The sequence below is a fragment of the Heterodontus francisci genome, chromosome 6, assembly GCF_036365525.1.
Source record: "Heterodontus francisci isolate sHetFra1 chromosome 6, sHetFra1.hap1, whole genome shotgun sequence".
Lineage (NCBI taxonomy): Eukaryota > Metazoa > Chordata > Chondrichthyes > Heterodontiformes > Heterodontidae > Heterodontus > Heterodontus francisci.
The window spans coordinates 1499681-1516989 of NC_090376.1; the positions used below are offsets into that span (position 1 = coordinate 1499681).

At 44.4% G+C, this 17309-nt stretch overlaps 1 protein-coding gene across 2 annotated transcripts in view; it reads left to right on the forward strand.

Annotated features, from left to right (window-relative positions):
* The window catches only part of timm10b (translocase of inner mitochondrial membrane 10 homolog B (yeast)), a 31898-nt gene extending 14924 nt beyond the window's left edge, over positions 1–16974 (forward strand). The window contains exon 3 of one of the 2 annotated variants that reach the window (XM_068032758.1): positions 16593–16974. In XM_068032758.1, coding sequence (XP_067888859.1) covers positions 16593–16868 — 276 coding nt within the window. In that variant the 3' untranslated portion in view covers positions 16869–16974. Of the gene's footprint in view, positions 1–1887; positions 3975–16592 lie in introns of those variants that run through there. The other variant, XM_068032757.1, reaches the window with a different exon arrangement.
* The last annotated feature ends 335 nt before the right edge of the window (positions 16975–17309 follow it).

Below are 17309 nucleotides of genomic sequence, written 5' to 3' on the forward strand. Positions count from 1 at the left end.
CCTTATGATTGAAGGAAGGTCATTGATGAAGCAGCTGAAGATGATTGACCTCTAACAAACACAACCATCTTCCCTAGTGCTAGGTATGACTCCAATCAGCCATTTATGCATACTCTCTGTTTCCTGTTAGCTAGACAATCTTCTATCCATGCCAATTTGTTACACCATTTTCCACAATAACCTTACATGTGGCACCTTGTCAAATGCCTTCTAGAAATCAAAGTACAGTATATCCGGTGGTTCCCCTTTATCCACAGCACATGTTACTTCTTCAAAGAACTCCAATAAATTGGTTAAACATGATTTATCCAGGACCCAAGAAGAATCCTGGAGTTCCCACATAGCACCGGATGTGCACTGCAGAGGGCGAAGCAGCCCTGCCATTCCTCTATTAGATAATAAAACTTGGTAGTACAACTAAACCCTGCTGCTGCTAATACAACCTTTCCAATATCAATATGCCGTACAATAATAACCTAACTACTGCTAGTACCAAACATAACCAATTTAAATCCACCTTACCACTATTAGTACACAATATCAATACATAAACCTTACCAATAGTACTAATAACCTCACCAATAGTTCCGAAGAAGGGTCACTGACCCGAAACGTTAACTCTGCTTCTCTTTTCACGGATGCTGCCAGACCTGCTGAGTGGTTCCAGCATTTCTTGTTTTTATTGCAGATTTCCAGCTCTTTTAAACTGCTTGCTGCTCTCTCTCTCACTCCTTCCTCCTCTTTCTCTCCTTCCTGTCGCCGCACCTTTAAACTGCTCGCTGATGTCTCTCTCATTCTCTCTCTGTCATTCTCTCTCTCTCTCACTCTCATTCTCTCTCTCATTCTCTTTCTCATTCTCTCTCTCTCATTCTCTCTTTATCATTCTCTCTCATTCTCATTCTCTCATTCTCATTCTCTGTCATTCTCTCTTGCTCTCTCTCTCTCTCCCCTTCCTGCCACTGCTCTTTTAAACTGCTTACTGGTCTCTCTCTCTCTCATTCTCTCTCTCTCACTCTCTCTCTCCCCCCCCTTCCCACCACCGCACTTTTAAATTGCTCGATGGTCTTTGACCCCCTCTGGGACAACCTCTCTCTCCAGCACTGCATTGTTCTCCTTAATCAAAACTGCTACCCCACCCCCTTTTTCTTCCTTTCCTATCTTTCCTGAACACCTTATATCCAGAAATTTTTAGTATCCAGTCCTGCCATTTTTTGAGCCAGGTCTCCGTTATCACCACAGCATCATATTTCCACGTGGCTATTTGTGCCTGCAGCTTACCACACTCCGTGCATTCACGTACATGCACAGTAAACCTAATTTAGACTTTATTACTTTCTCTCATTACTCTGACCCCAGCTAATACTTTACTAATTCCTACTCTAGTGCTATCTGTCTCTGTCACTATTCTGTGCACTTTGGTATTCCTCTCTAGTATTATCTCCTGGTCAGTGCGATTGTTGGAAGCTCGGAGTCTGAGCGTTTGAAGCTCGGAGTCTGAGCGTTTGAAGTTCGGAGTCCGAGCGTTTGAAGTTCGGAGTCCGAGCGTTTGAAGTTCGGAGTCCGAGCGTTTGAAGTTCGGAGTCCGTGCGTTTGAAGTTCGGAGTCCGTGCGTTTGAAGTTCGGAGTCCGTGCGTTTGAAGTTCGGAGTCCGTGCGTTGGAAGTTCGGAGTCCGAGCGTTTCGAGTTCGGAGTCCGAGCATTTTGAGTCCGGAGTCCGAGTGTTTCGAGTTTGGAGTCCGAGCGATTGAAAATGTGAGTTTTTGCTTGTGCGTCGACAGACCTTTCAGCTCTGCCAGGGTTGTGGAGGCAGCACCCAGCATATAACACAAGTTGTGGGCAGTATCTGTGCTTTGGGATGTGATTTAATTGTGCAATTTCTCTCTCTAGGAGAGCTGCATTAACAACTGTGCCGGAAAATTGATTCACACCAACCATAGGCTAATGAGTGCCTACGTCCAGCTCATGCCGACCATTGTTCAGAAACGGATCTCGGACTACGAGGCAAAATCTGCCAAGGTCGCACAGAAATCAAGCATGGAACAGCCCGCACAATCTGAGGGGCAAAGTGATGCTCCTAATGGAATGTTGGGGTCCCCAGAGAATTCTGTTGTCATTGATCCCCTGAATCAGACCAACACTGGGTCTTCAGACAGGAGCAAACTGTGAATTGCCTGGCTCCAGCTTCAGCCACACAGTCGTTCAGCTGCAATGTGTTGGGTCCAGATACTCTCAGCACAATCCCCTCTTGTCTGCAAATATTCCAAGTCACCCACCAAACCCCAGCAAAACAAATGGCATCACTTTGATCTGTATAACATGGCCTTATTGCAGACTAACAGAAAACTCATTGTAGTTCTTTCAGCACAATCCCCACATATTCCCCTGGCACTTTGAGCAGATAGTTTGGAATTGTGATAATAGAGGCCGAAGCCAGGCAACAGTGCCTGCATAAGTGAAGTCTGAAATGGACAGAAGAGGAGCTTGGACTGCTCACAACTATGAAACTCTGACCGGGACCTAAACTGGAGCTGAGTCTGACCGCAATAGCCAGACTGGGTTACGCTGTTTTGAAAGTAATGGTAAACTGTGACATCTTAATCCAGAACAGGAGCAGAGAGAGCTACAGAATTGAACTGGATTAAAGTTAGTTTCATTGACAATGCTATATAAAAGCAAAATACTGAAGATGCTGGAAATCTGAAATAAAAACAAAGTGCTGGAAATACTCAGCGGGTCTGTCAGCATCTGTGGAGAGAGAAACGGAGTTAATGCTTCAGGTCTGTAACCTTACATTAGAACTCATACTGCACTGGAGTGTTAGCCTTGATTTATATGTTTCAGGTCTGGACTGGGACTTGAACCCAGAACCTTGTGACTCCGGGGCCAGCTGCCTGAGTATTTCCAGCACTTTCTGCATTTATTATCATTGACAATGCTGCCTTGCTCCTAAGTAAATGATTCTGATTTGAAGTTACAGCTGTGCAGTGACAGGAGTAAATTCAACTCTGGGATAGGTTGTGTCTTCACCACCACCTCGTTTCCCCCTTCATGCCCCCGTCCTGTCACCCCCCCCACAACCTGTGAGCTGTATTTCCCCGACTCCGAGTGTGGCGTCTCAGTGTGCATGCATTGAGCTCCCTGCAGCTCAAAAGTAAGATTGGAGATGTACTGTGCATCTGTCACTGTGGGAACAGCACACACTGAGGCACAAAATCACCCTGTCTAACATTGTTTTATCATGTCTGCCTGCCCCGTGTGTTTGCAGCTGAGCCACGGATAGTGTGCGGGACCAGTTTGAAGGAGCTGGGGTTAACCCAGAACTCTGCTGTGGAATTCTCCTCCACTCAGTGATACTGTGTTTTAACTTGCAGAGCTGGCTGGTGAGGCATGGAATGATTTCTCTATCCTGAGAACAGGTCAAAGTTTTTAAAACTTTGGGATGTTGGAATTGAAATATTTTCTGCATTCCTTTAATCCATTACCAGAGCAAAGTGGCTGGGGAGAGTCAAGAAAGGGGTTCCAGCCAATCAGTGTTCTTCATTTACATGTGTTTGCTGTGATGTATATGCATGCACTAATTACGCAGACACACACACACACAGTATCTGCTGTTCAGTCCTCCCTCTGCCAGTGGCTCTGTGTGGGTCATGGAATTAAAGGATTTACAGCAAAACATCGACCTATGGAGCTGCCACTGTCCTGTTATAACAAATAGAAAAATAACAAGATTCATAAGAATGCAAATGTTCTGAGATGCATTCATCTCACAAACGCAGTGTTCATTGGCAAAAAAAACCTTTCTGCTTTGTTCCTTGAATTTGCGCCAGGCAAAAAGTATTTTTCTACATTTCACAGTTCCTCACGCTTCTCACCATTTCCACTGACTTTGTAACAGTATGGGAGATCTGTTGGGAAGCAAGAAGATTGTTTTGGCTTTTTGAGAATTCTGATTAAAAGAATCTTCAATTATTGAATGTCTCAGCTGTAACACGGGGAACTGTGTTGTAGATTATTTCAGATGCAGTGACAGCCTCGGACTGATGCATCTCATTTATCCCTTTCATAAAACTATGCTGACTTTTCCCGATTACCTTTGAGTTTTTTTAAGTGCCCAGCTATAACCTTCTTAATGATTGATTCTAACACCTTCCCCATGACAGAGGTCCAGCTAACTGGTCTATAGTTACCTGTTTTCTCTCCCCCCGTCTTTTTGAATAGAGGGGTTATATTTGCTACTTTCTGATGGAACCGTTCCAGAATCTGGTGAATTTTGAAAAATTAACACCAATGCACCTACTACCTCATTAGCCACCTCTTTTAGGACCCTAGGATGAAGTCTTGTCAGCCTTCAATCTTTCAAAAATGAAACCTTAAAAAATATATTTAACAAAACACAGAGGTACTTTCATAACACCTCCATCCTTGGAGGAATTAAATGCCATTTTTAAATGTGTTTCATTACAAAGTGTAAAAAAACAGAAGATTAAAACATTTTAAAACACATTTTCACACTCATTCCCATTCACTGATTACCTGTAGTTAATACAATTCTGCTCTGTACCCTCTTTTCATTCAGATAACTCAAAACAAAGTTAGATTCTCAATAAAGCATCTGCAATAAAATTATTTATGCCCGCAATGTGGATAATCTTTAAGTGATAGGGCTGTAATAGTAAACTGCATCAGAATAGTCTGGTATTCTGGTTTTTAAATTTTTCCACAAAGTTTATCACCGAATCAGCCTTCCAAACAGAGGCCCCATGTTGTTCCAAGTGGTCTTTCCAAGTGTCACTGTAGACGAGCACATCATCAAGGTAAACCACAGTTAGGAACACTGGCTATCACTTGGTTAATTAGTCTCTGAAAGGTTGCTGGGGCATTATTTAGCCCAAATGGCATCACTCGGCATTGGAAAAGACCATCTGATGTGACAAAGGCCAATATTTCTTTAGCTCGGGGTATAAAAGGAACTTGGCAGTATCCCTTTAACAAATCTATTTTTGTAAGAAACGTGGCACTGCCCAATCTGTCAATTCAATCTTCCAAGCGAGAAATTGGGTAGGAGTCTGCCTTTGCTACTGCATTAACCTTTTTGTAGTCTATACAGAGTATAGGCGCTAATACCACTGGTGAACTCCAGCTGCTTTAACTGGGTTCTATTAGGTGCTTTTCCAACATGTATTGGATTTCTGCTTTCATCTGCACATGTTTCTCTGGACTTAAGCAATAAGGATGCTGTTTTATAGGATAAGATTCCCCTACATCCACATCATGTGTGGCTAAGATTGTACATCCTGGCTTATCCCCACAGACTCTTAAATGCTGTGAGTAGCCTTGTTGGGTCTTCTCATTGTTCTGCATCTAAATATGAAAGCACAGTATCCAATCTCCCTAACAATTCAGTATGAGCTAACCGGATAGTAGGAGGTTCAATTTGAGAATTATCTAGGCCTCCTTCTGCCTCATCCTCATTATCTCTTTCGCCCTTCACTGTCCCTACTACCTGCCATGCCTTTGCTTGCTTATCTTCCTCCTGGCGATGATATTGTTTTAACTTATTGATATAACACAGCCAATTCTTTTTCCGGCGATCTGGGGTGGCGGTCAAATAATTTACCTTACCAATTCTTTTGACCACTTTATATGGACCACTGAACCGTGCTTTCAGTAGTTCACCCTGTAAAGGCAGTAATACTAACACCTCATCCCCTGGTTGAAATGTTCGGGTCTTGACATGCTTGCTGCCCATTTCTTCATACTTGTTTGGGAAGCTTTCAGGTGTTCCAGAGCCACATTGCAGGCTCTCATGAGTCGTTCCTGGAACACAGATACATAATCTAACACAGAAGATTCATCCCTCTTCTAAAAACCTTTCTTTAATTAGTTTTAGAAGACCTCTTACCTCACGTCCATAAACTAATTCAAAAGGACTAAAACTGTTAGACTCATTAGGTGAATCCCTAGTAGCAAACAAAAGAAATGCTAGCCCTTTATTCCAACCATGGGGATATTCATGACAGTATGCCCTGATTATCATTTTGAGGATCTGATAATACCTTTTTAAAGGTGCTGTGTCTGTGGGTGGTATGCTGAAGATTTTAACTGCACTACAACCAAATTACCCATAGAAACATAGAAAATAGGAGCAAGAGTAGTAGGCCATTTGGCCCTTCGAGACTGCTCCACCATTCATTATGATCATGTCTGAATATCCAACTCAGTAGCCTATTCCCGATTTCGCCCCATACCCTTTGATCCCTTCGCCCCGAGAGCTATATCTAATTCCTTCTTGAAAACATACAATGTTTTGGCCTCAACTGCTTTCTGTGGTAGCGAATTCCACAGGCTTACCACTCTCTGGGTGAAGAAATTTCTCCTCATCTCAGTCCTGAAAGGTTTACCCTGTATCCTTAGACTATGACCCCTGGTTCTGGACTCCCCCACCATCGGGATCATCCTTCTTGCATCTACCCTGTCAAGTCCTGTTAGAATTTTATAAGTTTCTATGAGATCCCCCCTCACTCTTCTGAACTCCAGCCAATATAATCCTAACCGACTCAATCTCTCCTCAGACATCAGTCCCGACAAACCAGGAATCAGTCTGGTAAACCTTCGCTGCACTCCCTCTATAGCAAGAACATCCTTCCTCAGATCAGGAGACCAAAACTGCACACAATATTCCAGGTGTGGCCTCACCAAGGCCCTGTATAATTGCAGCAAGACATCCCTGCTCCTGTACTCGAATCCTCTCGCTATGAAGGCCAACATACCATTTGCCTTTTTTTACTGCCTGTTGCACCTACATGCTAACCTTCAGTGACTGGTGTACGAGAACACCCAGGTCTCGTTGCATATTCCCCTCTCTCAGTTTGTAGCCGTTCAGATAATAATCTGCCTTCCTGTTTTTGCTACCAAAGTGGATAACCTCACATTTATCCACATTATACTGCATCTACCATGCATTTGCCCACTCATTCAATGTGTCCAAATCACCCTGAAGCCTCTCTGCATCCTCCTCACAACTCACCCTCCCACCCAGTTTTATGTCATCTGCAAATTTGGAGATATTACATTTAGTTCCCTCATCTAAATCATTAATATATATTGTGAATAGCTGGGGTCTTAGCACCGATCCCTGCGGTACCCCACTTGTCACTGCCTGCCATTCGGAAAAAGACCCATTTATCCCTACTCTTTGTTTCCTGTCCGCCAACCAATTTTCTATCCATCGCAATACACTACCCACAATCCCATGTGCTTTAATTTTACACGCTAATCTCTTATGTGGGATTTTGTCGAAAGCCTTCTGAAAGTCCAAATAAACCACATCCACTGGCTCCCCCTCATCAACTCTACTAGTTACATCCTCGAAGAATTCTAGTAGATTTGTCAAGCATGATTTCCCTTTCATAAATCCGTGCTGACTCTGCCCGATTCTACCACTGTTCTCCAAGTGCTCTGCTATAAAATCTTTGATAATGGACTCTACTCTGGACTCTTTGATTTGGACCCATAACTTCCTGTTAAATTTTAGACATAAAATTGGAACCTTGATCCGACTGAATCTCAATCGGTAATCTATATCTAGTGAAGAACTGGGTTAACTTCTGTACCACTACCATAGCAGAAATTGTTCACAAGGGAATGGCCTCTGGGAAGTGAGTAGCCATATCCATGATAGTGATTATATATTGGTGCCCCACTTTTGTTTTTGGTAAGGGTCCTACACAGTTTATCGACACCATACAAAATGGTTCCCCAATAACTGGTATGGGAATTAGAGATGCCGATTTTATGGCAGGTTGTGGTTTTCCCACAATCTGGCACATATAACAAGTTTTACAGATCCTTGGAAAGACCTGGCCAGTAAAAATGTTAACCTGTACGTGATTTGATCTTCCGAAGGCAGTGGTGTGGTGGTATTGTCACTAGACTAGTATCCCAGAGACCCAGGGTATTGCTCTGGGGACACAGATTCAAATCCCACCACAGCAGAAGGTGGAATTTGAATTTAAAAAGCTAGTCTAATGATGGACATGAAACCATTGTCGATTGTCATAAAAAACCATCTGGTTCACTAATATCCTTTAGGGAAGGAAATCTGCCATCCTTACCTGGTCTGGCCTACATGTGATTCCAGACCCACAGCAATGTAGTTGACTCTGAAATGGCCTAGCAAGTGATTCAGTTGTCTCAAACCCCTACAAAGTCGATAAGGAATGAAACTGGACGGACCACCCGGCATCGACCTAGGCACCGGAAACGACAACGGCAAACCCAGCCCTGTCGACCCTGCAAAGTCCTCCTTACTAACTTCTGGGGGCTTGTGCCAAAGGTGAGAGAGCTGTCCCACAGACTAGTCAAGCAACAGCCTGACATAGTCATACTCACGGAATCATACCTTACAGACAATGTCCCAGACACCGCCATCACCATCCCCGGGTATGTCCTGTCTCACCGGCAGGACAGACCGAGCAGAGGAGGTGGCACAGTGGTATAGAGTCGGGAGGGAGTTGCCCTGGGAGTCCTCAACATTGACTCCGGACCCCATGAAGTCTCATGGCATCAGGTTAAACATGGGCAAGCAAACCTCCTGCGGATTACCACCAACCGCCCTCCCTCAGCTGATGAATCAGTACTTCTCCATGTTAAACACCACTTGGAGGAAGCACTGAGGGTGGCAAGGGTGCAGAATGTACTCTGGGTGGGGGACTTCAAAGTCCATTACCAAGAGTGGCTCAGTAGCACCACTACTGACCGAGTCCTAAAGGACATAGCTGCTAGACTGGGTCTGTGGCAGGTGGTGAGGGAACCAAAAAGAGGGAAAAACATACTTGACCTCATCCTCACCAATCTGCCTGTCGCAGATGCATCTGACCATGACAGTATTGGTAGGAGTGACCACCGCACAGTCCTTGTGGAGACAAAGTCCCGTCTTCACATTGAGGATAGCCTCCATCGTTTGTGTGGCATTACCAGCATGCTAAATGGCATCGATTTCAAACAGATTTAGCAACAGAGAACTGGGCATCTATGAGGCGCTGTGGGCCATCAGCAACAGCAGATTTGTATTCAACCACAATCTGTAACCTCATGGCCCGGCATATCCCCCACTCTAACATTACCATCAAGCCAGGAGACCAACACTGGTTCAATGAAGAGTGAAGAAGGGAATGCCAGGAGCAGCACCAGGCATACCTCAAAATGAGGTGTCAACCTGGTGAAGCTACAACACAGGACTACTTGCGTGCCAAACAGCGTAAGCAGCATGTGATAGAGCTAAGCGATCCCACAACCAACGAATTAGATCTAAGCTCTGCAGTACTGCCAGATCCAGTCATGAATGGTGGTGGGCAATTAAACAACTAACTGGAGGATGTGGATCCACAGATATCCCCATCCTCAATGATGGGGGAGTCCAGCACATCAGTGCAAAAGATAGGGCTGAAGCATTTGCAACAATCTTCAGCCAGAAGTGCCGAGTGGATGATCCATCTTGGCCTCCTCCTGAAGTCCCCAGCATCACAGATGCCAGACTTCAGCCAATTCGATTCACTCCGCAAGAAACGACTGAAGGCACTAGATACTCTAGATTCCCGGTACTGCCTGTGTGGAGTTTGCAAGTTCTCCCTGTGTCTGCGTGGGTTTTCTCCGGGTGCTCCGGTTTCCTCCCACAAGCCAAAAGACTTGCAGGTTGATAGGTAAATTGGCCATTATAAATTGTCACTAGTATAGGTAGGTGGTAGGGAAATATAGGAACAGGTGGGGGTGTTTGGTAGTAATATGGGACTAGTGTAGGATTAGTATAAATGGGTGGTTGATGTTCGGCACAGACTCGGTGGGCCGAAGGGCCTGTTTCAGTGCTGTATCTCTAATCTAAAAAAAAAAAAATACTGCAAAGGTTATGGGCCCTGACAACATTCAGCAATAGTACTGAAGGCCTGTGCTCCAGAACTAGCCACACCCCTAGCCATTTGTTCCAGTACAGCTACAACACTGGCATCCACCCGGCAATGTGGAAAATTGTCCAGGTATGTCCTGTACACAAAATGCAGGACAAGTCCAACCCGGCTAATTACTGCCCCATCAGCCTACTCTCAATCATCAGTAAAGTGATGAAAGTTGTTGTCAACTGTGCTATCAAGCAGCACTTGCTTAACAGTAACCTGCTCAGTGACCCTCAGTTTGGGTTCCGCCAGTGCCACTCAGCTCCTGACCTTATTACAGCCTTGGTTCAAACATGGATAAAAGAGCTGAACTCAAGAGGTGAGGTGAGAGTGACTGCCCTTGACATCAAGGCAGCATTTGACCGAATATGGCATCAAGGAGCCCTAGCAAAACTGAGGTCAATGGGAATCAGGGGGAAACTGTCCGCTGGTTGGGGCCATACCTAGCACAAAGAAAGATGGTTGTGGTTGTTGGAGGTCAATCATCTGAGCTCCAGGACATCACTGCAGGAGTTCCTCAGGGTGTCCTAGGCCCAACCATCTTCAGTTGCTTCATCAATGACCTTCCTTCAAACATAAGGTCAGAAGTGGGGATGTTCACTGATGATTGCACAATGTTCAGCACCATTCGTGACTCCTCAGATACTGAAGCAGTCCGTGTAGAAATGCAGCAAGACCTGGACAATATCCAGGCTTGGGCTGAGAAGTGGCAAGTAACATTTGCGCCACACATGTGCCAGGCAATGACCATCTCCAACAAGAGAAAATCTAACCATCTCCCCTTGACATTCATGGCATTACGATCACTGAATCCGCCACTATCAACATCCTGGAGGTTACCATTGACAGAAACTGAATTGGAGTAGCCACATAAATACCGTGGCTACAAGAGCAGGTCAGAGGCTAGGAATCCTGTGGCGAGTAACTCCCCTCCTGACTCCCCAAAGTTTGTCAACCATCTACAAGGCACAAGTCAGGAGTGTGATGGAATACTCTCCACTTGCCTGGATGGGTGCAGCTCCAACAACACTCAAGAAACTCGACACCATCCAGGACAAAGCAGCCCGCTTGATTGGCACCCATCTACAAACATTCACTCCCTCCAACACCGACGCACAGTGGCAGCAGTGTGTACCATCTACAAGATGCACTGCAGCAACTCACCAAGGCTCCTTAGACAGCACCTTCCAAACCCGCGACCTCTACCACCTAGAAGGACAAGGGCAGCAAATGCAAGGGAACACCACCACCTGCAAGTTTCCCTCCAAGCCATACACCATCCTGACTTGGAACTATATTGCCGTTCCTTCACTGTCGCTGGGTCAAATTCCTGGAACTCCCTTCCTAACAACACTATGGGTGTACTTACCCCACATGGACTGCAGTGGTTCAAGAAGGTAGCTCACCGCCACCTTCTCAAGGGCAATTAGGGATGGGCAATAAATGCTGGCCTGGCCAGTGACGCCCACATCCCATGAATTAATTTAAAAAGAATGACCTCCTATAGGAATTTCATGCGGTATCCTTAATAGGTTCCAGTGATACTTTGGCGGTACCACCATCTGATGAATTACCATCCATTCATCATGTGCAGATTTGTGAGGAGGTCTCCATTTCCTCATCAGAATCCCAACTTTAATATAATAGCCTTCTGGAATTCCTTTTTCCTCAGGTTCTGTTAGGCGGCGCAGTGGTTAGCACCGCAGCCTCACAGCTCCAGGGACCCGGGTTCGATTCTGGGTACTGCCTGTGCGGAGTTTGCAAGTTCTCCCTGTGTCTGCGTGGGTTTCCTCTGGGTGCTCTGGTTTCCTCCCACATGCCAAAGACTTGCAGGTTGATAGGTTAATTGGCCATTATAAAGTTGCCCCTAGTATAGGTAGGTGGTAGGGAAATATAGGGACAGGTGGGGATGTGGTAGGAATATGGGATTAGTGTAGGATTAGTATAAATGGGTGGTTGATGGTCGGCACAGACTCGGTGGGCCGAAGGGCCTGTTTCAGTGCTGTATCTCTAAACTAAACTTTATTTAACTCTGGATTGGCTTGCTGAGCCTTGATCAGAGAAGACTTATTAAACACTTCCTTTGGATTTTCCAAAATCCAAAGAAATTTTCAGATATTCGACTGTTTTCTGTGCTGCCAATTTTACCTCCGACACTGGAACTTGTTTAGCCATTGCCCAGGTAACTGCACAAAAAGGAAAAATTCCTGGAACCTTTTCCTGCAACTGTTCTGTCTCTTTAACTTCACATGGTTTTTCCGTGACTACTGGAGAAGCTACTACTTTTGCTCAGGTCAGATCATTCTCCAGGAGTAGATCAACTCTGTCTACAGGCAAACTATGGACAACTGCCTCAGTTAACGTTCCAGACATTAGGTCACACTCCAGGTGCACCCGATACAAAAGTATGGGTATATACTCCCCGCCAATAACGTTCACTAAAACTTTAGTGAACTTTAACTTCAGTGCGGTCTCTGGTGGAAATGTTATGCCTTTCCCCAGAAAAAAGTTTGGATGTCTTCTGTATCACTAAGTATAACTATAGGTTTACCTGCCTCACGTGAGTTACTTTTCCTTTCGACAAGAATTCCCTATAACTCTCAGGTATCTTGTTCGCATCCCCTACACTCTCAGTGGTTTTTGTACTTGGCCTTACAGCTGCAGTCAGAACTACAGCCTGATCTGTCGTACTCTCGGTCAGGGTCCCTTTCTCTGCCTGGGCTTTGTGTACCCCAATAAGTCTCATGGATTTACCCCGCATCTTCCAGCATTCTGTATGAAGATGTCCCACCTTCTGACAATGGTAACATTTAGGCTTGCGGACCTCACTTCCACCCTCAGCATCTTCCTTTCTGGTGTGAGGAGGAGATCCTGTGGCGTTCCCAGCTGTCCCTTCTTGTCCCGGGTTACTTCCCTTCCTTTCACCCTCCCATCTTCTATCTTTCTTGGGTTTGTGGGGGGTGACAGACAAAGGGTTTAGGCTTATAAACAAGCTCATAATCATCAGCAATTTCCACTGCCTGTCTGGCTATTGAAACCTTCTGGTTCTCTACATGGGCTCTTACTAACGCATGAAGTGAATTTTTAAATTTTTCCAGGAGAATTAGTTCCCTCAGGTTCTCATGCGTGGCTTCCATCTTTAGTGCCCGTATCCAATGATCAAAATTAATTTGCTTTACCCTCTCACATTCTATATAAGTCTGCCCAGACAATCTCCGTAGTTCCAAAATTTCTGCCTCTAAGCTTCAGGCACTAACACATAAGCAGCGAAAATAGCCTTTTTTGCCACCTCAATCTGCAGAAGCCTCCTCAGAAAATGGCATAAACTTCTTGAACTCTGCCCATTAATCTGCTTTGCATAAGCAGTGTCCAGCTTTCTTTTGACCACTTCATCTGTTCGGCTATCTTATCAAAACTAATGAAAGATGCCTCTACATCCCTTTCCTCAAATGTAGTGGGCTTATACAACTTTAAACAACTTTAAACTGGGTCCTGGGCTGGAGTTAGATCTTTCCTCACCAAAACTTTCACTGGTGTCAAGGCCACCCCTTTCTCTTAGTTCCATCTTTTTTATTTTGAATTCCTTTCTTTCTCTTTCTCTTTCCTTTTCCTCAAGTTCAAGTTTTTTCAATTCTTTTTCCTCCTTTTTCTGTTCAAACTCAAGCTGCTTCATCTGTAAATGAATTTTAACTGGTTTGCTTTCTTCTTCTTCCAATTGTAAATGTTGTGCTATTACTTCAATTATGTCTGCTTTCTTAGCTCCTGGTTTTAACTCTAACCCCAATTTGAACAGAGAACAGAACAAAGAACAGTACAGCACAGGAACAGGCCATTCGGCCCTCCAAGCCTACGCCGATCTTGATGCCTGTCTAAACTAAAACCTTCTGAACTTCCGGGGACCGTATCCCTCTATTCCCATCCTATTCATGCATTTGTCAAGAAGCCTCTTAAACGTCGCTATCGTACCTGCTTCCACCACCTCCCTTGACAGCAAGTTCCAGGCACACACCACTCTCTGTGTAAAGAACTTGCCTTGCACATCCCCTCTAAACTTCGCCCCTCTCACCTTAAACCTATGTCCCCTAGTAACCGACTCTTCCACCCTGGGAAAAAGCTTCAGACTGTTCACTCTGTCCATGCCATTCATAACTTTGTAAACCTCTATCATGTCGCCCCTCCACCTCCGTCGTTCCAATGAAAACAATCTGAGTTTATCCAGCCTCTCCTCATAGGTAATGCCCTCCAGACCAGGCAACATCCTGGTAAACCTCTTCTGTACCCTCTCCAAAGCCTCCACGTCCTTCTGGTAGTGTGGCGACCAGAATTGCACGCAATATTCCAAGTGTGGCCTAACTAAAGTTCTGTACAGCTGCAGCATGACTTGCCAATTTTTATACTCTATGCCCCGACCAATGAAGGCAAGCATGCCGTATGCATTCTTGACTACCTTATCCACCTGCATTGCCGCTTTCAGTGACCTGTGGACCTGTACGCCCAGATCTCTCTGCCTGTCAATACTCCTAAGGATTCTGCCATTTACTGTATACTTCCCACCTGTATTAGACCTTCCAAAATGCATTACCTCACATTTGTCCGGATTAAACTTCATCTGCCATTTCTCCGCCCAAGTCTCCAACCGACCTATATCCTGCTGTATCCTCTGACAATCCTCATCACTGTCCGCAACTCCACCAACCTTTGTGTCATCCGCAAACTTACTAATCAGACCAGCTACATTTTCCTCCAAATTTAGTTATATGTACTACAAACAGCAAAGGTCCCAGCACTGATCCCTGCAGAACACCACTAGTCACAGTCCTCCATTCAGTAAAGCACCCTTCCACTGCTACCCTCTGTCTTCTATGACCGAGCCAGTTCTGTATCCATCTTGCCAGCTCACCTCTGATCCCACCAATGCTATTAGCTTAACCTTGGTTAAGTTTCTCAAATCACTCAGGGATACATCCTCCATCCCCAGAAAAGTTACAGCAACTGATAGAGACATTCCGGTACAGTAAACTTTAATCTACTGCACAAGAAACCTGTTTTCTTTCTTTTCCTTTTCCACTTGTTATTACCCCACTTACTATTGTATGTCGTCAGTGTTGGTTTATCCCCCAATGAGCCCCTATTTAGATATTATGACCGAGCCAGGAGGAGTGCACTGTTTATTCTAGTTCCACTTCTCCACGGGTCACAACGTACGTTTAGATTTTCCCCCCAACCAATAAGGTCAATCATAGACTCCAAAATAAAACACACCAACCAGGTTTCTTTAACAAACAACAAAATTATCAGTTGATTATAAAACAAGTCTTAACCAGTAAAGAAGCAAAGCATAAACACACAGATCGAAATATAAAAGTTCCTTTTTTACCTTAGCCCCTCACACTCGCACACACCCACATACACCAGAAAAATAAAGGGATTTTTGTTTTTAGAGCTCTATTATAGACAAAAACACTTGGGCTGAATACATGCTCATTCTTGAAGAAAAAGCAGATGAGATACATTGTTTTCCAAAACTGGCATGCAGTCTGGCCTCCAAGTACACATAGACAAGTCACTGGGAATTTTTCAGGCGGCATTGAGAATTAATTTAGAAGGGTTTTCTTCCAAGTCAGGAGATGAGATGAGTTGACACAGTGGACTTCTCAGGGTCTTTTAGAGAGGTGCTGGAAAGCTGAAATAAAAACAAAATGTGCTGGAAATACTCAGCAGCTCCGGCACATCTGTGGAGAGAGAAGCAGAGTTAACGTTTCAGGTCTGTGACCTTTCATCAGAACTGGCAAAGGTTAGAAAAGAGTTAGGTTTTAAGCAAGTGGAGGGGAGGGGAGTGGGGGAGAGAACAAAGGGGAAGAAGGTGTTTGATAGGGCAGAGGGGGATTAAATAACAAAGCTGTCCTGGGACAAAGGCAAAGCGTGTTTTAATGCTTGTGGTGAAAGACAAAGCATTAGTCCAGAGAGCCTGTTAATAGTGGAATAATGAGTAGTTCTGACTGCATGAAAAACAGGCACATGGTTAAAAAATAAAATATAAAAAAAGGCCAGTCATACTCTGAAGTTATTGAACTCAAGTTCAGTCTGCAAGGCTGTAGGGTGCCTAATCGAAAGATCAGTTGGAAAGCTGAGCTGGGTTGTGGTGTTCTTTGCTTCCTTGGGAATTCTCTTCTCTCCTTGGAAGTTGTCTCCCTTTTTATACAGTTCAAACCAAATCAAAACAATTCAAAAGCGAAACTGACAACAGGAGGTCAACCTTTTGACCTCCATCCATCTTGACCTGTCACTTCTTTGTAAACAGCTTCTCCAGGTGTCCAAAGTTCTCTGTTGTTTATTGGGGTGGAATTCAGGTGGTTTCCCGGAAAGGCTTGTCTTCCTCACAAGACCGCTCAGTGCCCCTTTTAAAAAGATTTCCAGGGACTGTTTTTCGAAGTCAAGTGGCCTTTTCATGACCCCCTTTGAAAACCCCAACGTTTAACGTGCAATCTTTCAAAAATGAATCCTCAAAAAATATATTTAACAAAACACAGAGACACTTTTGTAGCATTACACAGACAAAGAGATAAGCAGTAACCAAGTGTGCAGCAGCAGAGAAAGTTGCGTGCTTCCCTTTCTCTCTCTCACTTTCACTTTCCCTCTCCCCAGAAAACATCAAGTTTGAAAACTGTCTGTGACTGTGGACCCTACAAGCCTATAGACTGCGACAGCCAGCGACCAGGGGAAGAGAGCCAACTACAATTCTGCATTCAAAAAAACCCTGAGCAAAGCAGGCCAACCACAAAGTGCACTTTGACCAGCGAGGACTTCAAGAATACAGCTTCAGCCAAGGACTACCACATCATCCATTTCACAGACTGTGTATTCAAGTTTCATTTATTGTGGACTTTAATCCATCTACCAAATTTATTTTTCCCTCTGTAATCTCTTTGTGTGTGTGATTTTCGTGTGAACGTATGCGTGAATGTGTAGCATATTTTCTAGCATTTTAAAATCGGAATTAGAGTGTTATGTATAATAAACTTATCTCTTTATTGTTTGAACTCAAGAAAACCTGTCCGATTGATTCTTTCACGGTAAAGGTAAAAAGGTAAGACACTCAGTGGTGATGAACACAATCACTATGTAATAGGAATAAACCCTGTTGCGGTCAAATCAGAGGTAGGGCAAGAGGGGAGCCTGAGACCCCCTCATCACCTGGCTGTAAAAGTTTTATATTTGATGGTTTTATATATTTGATCATTTAGGAACATAGGAGCAGGAGTAGGCCATTCAGCCCATCAAGCCTGCTCTGCCATTCAATATGATCATGGCTGATCATCCACTTCAATGCTTTTTTCCCACACTATCCTCATATCCCCTTAT